The sequence below is a fragment of the Brassica napus genome, chromosome C7 (genome assembly GCF_020379485.1).
Source record: "Brassica napus cultivar Da-Ae chromosome C7, Da-Ae, whole genome shotgun sequence".
NCBI lineage: Eukaryota > Viridiplantae > Streptophyta > Magnoliopsida > Brassicales > Brassicaceae > Brassica > Brassica napus.
The window spans coordinates 34,396,501-34,404,291 of record NC_063450.1 but is presented as its reverse complement, the minus strand read 5'-3'; the positions used below and the strand labels follow the sequence as shown (position 1 = coordinate 34,404,291).

Genomic DNA, 7,791 nt, shown 5'->3' with positions numbered 1-7,791 from the left:
GTTGGATCGGGTTCGATTCTGGTTCTCTAGATACCAAAATTTTGAACCCTTTCGGATATGTAACCAATTTTGGTTAAAGTCCAGTACTAATCTTTGGATCGGCTTTGGTTCGGTTTTTATGGATTCAGATTTTTTGCCCAACCCTATATTTTTATTGTGACAAAATTTTAAGCAAAAAGATGATGGTTCATATTGATTTTGGGTATGCAATAATTTTTAAACCAAAACACATTTTACTATGTACGTGACCCATTTAGTTAATCATTAAAAACTGTTCTAGGTCCATTTGAGAAAATGATGATGGGTCATATCAGTTCTAGGCAAATTTCAAAATTAAGATATTAAGGTCGAAATACTCTTTCAATGCAAATTTCAAATTAACACATTTATGTATTTTTAAATGGTACATAGTTTAATGTAAACGATATTAATATATATATATATATATATGTATATATTTTTTCATATGAATATCTTTTAAATAAAAATTCATATTAATACGATTGTATGATCATTTGTATCTTGTTAGAACAAACAAAATTAAGCCATTGATCACAAAATTTTCAAATGGTATTTTTAACATTTGTTTTGTAATTTAAAGTCGTTTAAAAAAAATTCAAAATATAACATATAAAAAAAATCTTTTTTTTAATTATATGGTTAATATGACTGTTTAATTTCTTTCAATAATATAAAACTAAAAAAAAAATGAGGAATGATGCAAAAATTGTTAACAAAACTTTATTATTCATAATCATTAATTGTCATATATATGTTAATCATATTAGATAATTGTGTAGCTTTTATTTAAGGAAAGAATACACACTTATATTTTTGGTTAATATAATGTTATCTAGTAATTGGATTTTGGATCAATATTTTTTTCAATTGATTTCTAAGCTGCCACGTAAGCTAAATTGTCATCTTAATTGAGTGACACTTAAACAGAGTCTCTTTTTAATTAGTACAAACTTAAAGTTACAACTTTTTAAATAATTTTCAAATAATATATAGGAGATTTCTAGGTTGAATAGATCAAATGAAAGTTCTAAAAAAGTCATAGTGTAGTTTTCATTTGACTTTTTGTTATGAGTAAAAATCCCATTAATAAATTACAATTAATCTATGTATTAAAATTATTAAAACCAAAATTAATAAAATATAATATTATTTTTATGTTATGGTTGAAAATACATAAATAAAACTTAACAACAATATACAAAATTTTGCATTACGGTTGGAAATGTATTCAAAAGATGAAAAAGATGTTTGTCGCTAATTGTTATTTTGCGAGGTATATTGATTGGAAACGTAAAAGACTGCATTGGCAAAAACATAAAAGAAACTAAATGACAGGAAATCCAATTATTTAATAAAATTTTATTTTTATATTGAAACTATAATTTAATAAACGTCACCACAGTTTTTTTTTTTTTTTGACGAAAACGTCACCACAGTTTTGCCACTAAACTTCTCTTCCCGATCATATATCAGTATAACCCTCAGTTTTCGAGTTTCGAAAAGGGCAACAGCCGATTATATAAACGATTGTTAGACCGATAAGTGCCAAAAGGAGAAGGATATCTGCTTTTAACCAATCTATCTTGAGGTTTGCGAGCAAACCGGCTTTGCAAGAGTCACAACTGTAGCACAAAGTGTTTTGAACATTGCTCCATTGTAGACAATCCATGTCTGCAGACCCATTCATCGTATTTATCCAGTAAGTAGGGTTCACAAACGTGAAGCCACATTTTGTTGGGGGTTTGCAACAACCAGACTGTAAAATAAAGAATGTTAGATTTAAATTAAAATTAAAATATGTGGGTAGAAAGTTGTTAGACTTGATTGATTTTTTTTGTCAACTGTTAGATGTGATTGATTAAGTGCACATAGTGGATAAATCTTGAAACTAGGGATATATTTTTGTTTAGTCAAAAATTAAAAAAATTCCAGTTTACATGTCTATAAAGCTAAGAATCATGTCTATTTGTAATTTTAATAATACATCCATCCGTTCTTGTCCTGGCCGTTCATTTCATATTACACCCTAATCTCTTTCTTTGATTAAGAAACGTTTGATATTTTCAAGTGAATTGAAGGTTTTTTTTAGAAAAAGATATACTTTCAATCTTTTTGGTGACAAATCTAACAAGCAAAGCAACAATTCTATATACATTTTTCATTACCGCCGTTTCTTTTCATTTCTATTCGATTTCACCCCATACCTTCTTGTTATTCTACTTACACAAATATTTTCCTCGATTAACGAGTTGACACACGGACGCAAAACCGAAAACAAAATGAAGTTACAAAACTAATTAAATAACAAGGAACAAGGAAAATCATTTAATTAAAAAAAACAAATGCAGACGACCAAAAAACCCCAAATGCATAGAATGCAGCAAGAACTTAGAATTGCCCGAAACTTGGAGGATTAAAAGAAAAAAAAGTCATAAGACCAAAAAATTATTTGCATTTTTCTAGTGATTTATTTTATAGCTAAGTAAAGAAGAAAATTTAAAGTGTTACAAAAAAAAAATTAAATAAAGGGAGGGGGGTGGGGGGAAGATACTTACTTGAATGGGACTAAGATGAGCATTGAAGAAATCCAGAGCCACACTGAATCTCTGGTTTAGTTCAGGACAAATGTTAGTAGTACTCAAACAAGTACTAATCCTATCCCATTTGTAAGATTTCTCAACTGTTTGACGTAAGTAACCAGAGAAGTCTTGAAGACTATACTCAAGATAAGCTCTACTTGGTTCTGGATGACCAGAGCCTTTAATAGTAACCATGTAAATAAATCCGATAAGAACACCTAAAAGTACGATAAGAACAAGCATTGCAATTAAGTAGATGACGAGAAGCCAAGTGATTCTCCAGAGCCCTCCAATGAAACCCGCGAGACCCACTAGGAGGATCAAGATTCCGAGGATTATTATTGGCCATTGAAGGATCTTGACGCATGAGTTCACTGTTTCCATAGCGAGCCAGATTCCGGCGCCGATGACCGGAAGTGAGAGGAGGACGGCAATGAAGTTTATGCAACCTATTACATTGTTGCTTAGAGGCATATTTTTCTCTTTTTGTGTTTCTTGAAATATGTTTGGTTTGAAAGGGATTTAGGGTAATGGTAGTAACTTTAAGAGAGAAAATAAGAAGGGGAGTTCAAATTAACAACAATTCTACAAAATAGCAAGAGAGAGAAGGCTTACATGGGTGAAAAGTGAATAGAGTTATATATAAGAGCCTAAATAAAATGTGAAAAGTGAATTGTATTTGTTTAAACCATTTAGGGTAATAAATCGCAAAGGATCATATTTGTGAAAAGTGAATTGTATTTGCATATATAAAAGAGGTAAGTAAAATAAGATAAAGGTGTAATCCTTTCTTAGATTAGATATTTTTGACCTTATCTTTCTTCATATAGAAAAAATCAAAAATATATGTTATATATCTATCTATCTATATATATCTATGTATAATAATAAAGTAAACTTACTTTCTTTCTCATGCCTTCACATCAGCAAAGAGATAGGGGTATTTTGCGCCAGCTGGCATCTTGTTTTTAACTCTTTTACGATTATAAAACAATGAAATTTGTTAACTGGAATATTGTTCTCTTAGGCCCAATTGTTATTAGGGTTTGGTCAATCTTCACCCACAGTTTCTGCCTTTAAACGACGATTCTTGGGATCTTGAATCCTAGAAACAACGTCTCTGTAACTTTTACATCTTTTCGCAAGTAGATCCATTTATCCAAGCATTAACGTCGATAAAACCGCATCTTATTAGCTTCACCCTCCTCTTGATTCATCTTCCTCATGACAAAAACCGTTCATTCAAGGTTACGTCACCGTGCGTAGCCTCTACACATTCGAACACATCCTCAAGGAAGGAGCTATGTACTAACTTAGTGGAAATGAAAGTAAGAGAAGGGATCTGTCAGATTAAGGAGAGGGAATGCGATTCTTACACTAAAGTCATGTGTAGTAGATAGAGATGTCCACAATATCCTCGTAATGGGTTATAAACTCAAATTATGTTTTTATGTATCACGCTTTTCAGCTCATTCTGTTTTTTTTGTAGCCTAGACACAAAACAGTGTCTCTGTGTTTTGATTTTTAAATTGATCCTGAACAAATGATTTTCGATATTGATCTGTTTCAAAGCCTTTTTGGAGTGAATGACTGTCTGTTGCTATATATGTTTAACTAACATCTCTATAATGCCATCATGCAGGTGGACCGATAGTCTCAACCCTTGCCATTGCTTTCAGCTCGCTATACTTCTAGGTCACAGAAGCTATGGACGATATGGCACAGAAGAACCATGTGACATTGCCTGCAGATTTTGTTATTGGCTACTTGCTATTGAAGATTACCCACATGAGTTCTCTCGACCAGGTAAGATTCATTGCTTACATTAGGCGTTTCCATTTTCCATGCAGACACAAAAAAATTAGTGTTCGCTTGCATTACACGACACATATCAGTTATCATATATGGTTTGATTACTTGCTCACATCATAGGTTTTGAGAATAGCATAGAGAAGAGTGTCTCTAAACTCATATGTTTATTTTTCCTTTCACTTAATTTTGCAGCCAAGCATCCTTATCCACTCAACTACAGAGTCGTGATATACATACAACATATAGGTGTAGGTGTATGTGTAGGACATGCATGGCAAGAAGGTAAAGAACTCCAACGAGTTCTCCAAAGATTATGTACTGGTATTGTTATGGTCAAAAATACAATTTAAATTCGGGAAGCTTCTGCTAATATAGATTGCAAGCTGTTTCACAAGAGCCTTTGTTAACTTTTATTAAAAGTTGTATACATTGTTTTTTTCAACTTTTGGATCGCTGCAGTCAAAATTAACAAAATACCTATTTTCAATTGCTTATGTACTGTGCAGTTCCTCTTCTTAGATTCCAATGCTCATGGTTTTGGTAAAAGTAAACTCTATAGCGCGAGTTAGTCATGTTTTAACTTATCAGTAGACTTTAAAAATGAGAACAAGAAAAAATCGTTGTGTTTAGAATTAATTGTCAATGTTCTTCATGTATTCCTTGGCAAGCTTTATTTCCAATATTCGTTTTTGTTCCTTAATGAGCGTGTAGCCTGATTCCAGAAACCCTCCCATCTTTTTGCTCTTCGCACAAACTTTCATATGCTCTCAAGTGAAATCAATTTTTTAGAATTTTGAAAGAGCAAGAGAGAGAGAGAAAGAGATCACTCTGAAGCTTGAGGTGGCATTAAACTTTAAGAACTGAGGAACCTCTTTGGTCTTTTTGCACCTGATAAGAGTTTCCCCTTGAATCTCTATCCTCTGTTGATAAACCATAATGTTCAAGAGATGGCTGGCATATATTAATCATTGGATCAAATAGAGTAGCCGGAGTCATTCATTGCCAAAGAAGAATCAGTAGAAGAGGTGCCTAAGCGAGATTAAAATGGTGAATGTGGAAGAGGTAGAAGATTGTAGTGGCGGAAAATTGAAACTGACAGATATGTTTGCAAGCGCCATTAAACGCATTTACTTCAAAAGTATGAAGGCTTTAAATTGAATTTTTTTAATCCAATCAGATTTATTAATTTAAAAGGCTCTAACCCTTCTAAGAGCATCATTATCCTGAAATTTTTTAGGACGGAGTTCTTAGAGAAATATAAGAAACAATTTCTTAATTTTTAATTAAAAAATTAAGAATCTGTTTTTTAAAATAGTATTGTAAGAACACTCAAAACTGGTATCAAATGATGCTCACTTCTAACAACACTCAAAACCACTTTTCCTTTTTTTAATTCACTAAAAGATATTTTTTTTTGTCGTCTATAAAATTTTATTTTTATTTAAATTCATTCAAGTTACTACAATTTTTATTTAAAGTCATTAAACTTTCTATAATGTCAAAACTCAATACCAAGCATAATTTTGGTTGTGTTCAGCCTTTGTAGAAAAAAATAACAATTTTTTTGACTTTTGTTATTTTCCTCTCCAAAATAGGATGTTAAGATAAGAAATAATAATATTTAATAAAAATAGTCATTTAGTTACTAAAGTTTCTGCAATGTCAAAACTCAATGCTAAGCACAACCTTGGTTGTGTTCAACATTTGAAGAATAAAAAAAACAGACTTTTCCTGATATTTTTCATTTAACTCTCCAAGATAGGAGGTTAAGAAAACAAATAATAATATTTAATAAAAATATAATTATTTACTTAAATTAAATATTTTTTAAAAAATAGAGCCAATAGCACATAAGTCTATGTTCTCATGGTACCTAAACGTTAGTTCAGTTGAGGAACTTTTGTTATCTTCTCTCTTAAATCAATTCCATCAACGTGTTGGACTACTTCGATCCAGGCTTCACATCAATATTATTGTCAAATTGCCAACCATGGCTAAATAACTTTCGTGAAAAATTGCAACATTAAACAAAAGCACCAGCCAACTCAATAAAATCTCGGACACTATATCCAGAAATATGTAAAAGAAAATACACTTCTACCAAAACTAACTACAAACTACAAATATAACACAAATAAAAAAACTCAACTATGAAATATATAGTTAGATGGACTGTTTACCCCCTTCCATTAACACAAGCTGTAACCACAACAACCAACTCTCGAATATAACAACGAACATCGTCATTTAGAAAATAAATAAATAAAACAGCATTGTTATCTAATTTACTCGAACCGGAATTAATAGGAACTAGAATGTTTATCAGATACCAAGCCAAACTTTGTTATCCAAAACCGAATAAAAGTTGAAATAACTGAACCATATCTAAACGAAATTTCATCGGAAACTAAATGATTCCTATATATCTATAACCACTACAAGAAAACAGCGATATTCTGACGGACATTCCGACGGAAAATGAAATCCTCGGAATATACCGAGGAATTTCCGAGGAAATTCCGAGGAAACACAAAATTGGGTTTCCTCGGAATTTCCTCGGAATATACCGACGGAATTCCGAGGAAACTACAGTCCGTCGGAATATTCCGAGGAAATTCCGAGGAAAACTCTGTTCCTCGGAAAAAACCGATGAATTCCGAGGAAATATTATAGCCGTTGGAGAGCCGTTGGGGGATTTTACAAAATTCCGAGGAAATTCCGACGAACTAGTTTTGTCCGTCGGAATTCCGTCGGAATTTCCTCGGTATGTCGGCAGGATTTAAACTATAAATACAAGCACTCCTCTTCCTCTTCATTCACTTCATATCTTCATCCTCCCTCTTACTCTATTTACACACGAATTTGATTCATAAAAAATATGTCTTCTTCAAATTATTTTCGTTCTTGGATCGATCGACCTCATTTGGATCCGAACACGAGATTGCTTACGGAAGAATACCAACGAGGTATAACTGAATTCATGGGGTTAGTTCACCGACAACCGGAAGCAAAAACAGGTATGTTAAGATGTCCTTGCTCTAATTGTAAAAATAGAAAGGTTATTAAAGAGTGGGATGTTTGGACTCATCTATATTTGAGTGGGTTTACACGAAGTTACAAAATTTGGTATCATCATGGGGAAACTGATTATGAACATGGTAGTACTAGTGAACCTCAGCCAGCGGTTAGATTAGAAGAACCAATTAGAACGGATGTAGATTATGGTGTAGGTACTGAGCAGATGGTAAATGATCATTTTAGAGGGGAAGATTTACCCAATGCAGAAGCTAGGAGATTTTATGATATGTTGGATGCTGGAAAGCAACCATTGTACGAAGGTTGCAGAGATGGTCATTCAGCTTTATCATCTGCTACAAGA

The 7,791-nt window shown here is 32.3% G+C and overlaps 1 protein-coding gene across 1 annotated transcript; it reads right to left on the bottom strand.

Annotated features, from left to right (window-relative positions):
* Positions 1–938: 938 nt before the first annotated feature.
* On the bottom strand, positions 939–6,787 carry LOC106409992 (protein TORNADO 2-like). Its single transcript, XM_013850516.3, has 2 exons — positions 2,577–6,787; positions 939–1,777 (listed from the first exon to the last, which is right to left on the bottom strand). Exons 1-2 carry the CDS (start codon positions 3,072–3,074, stop codon positions 1,484–1,486), a joined length of 792 nt encoding a protein of 263 aa, XP_013705970.2. The 5' UTR covers positions 3,075–6,787; the 3' UTR covers positions 939–1,483.
* Positions 6,788–7,791: the final 1,004 nt, after the last annotated feature.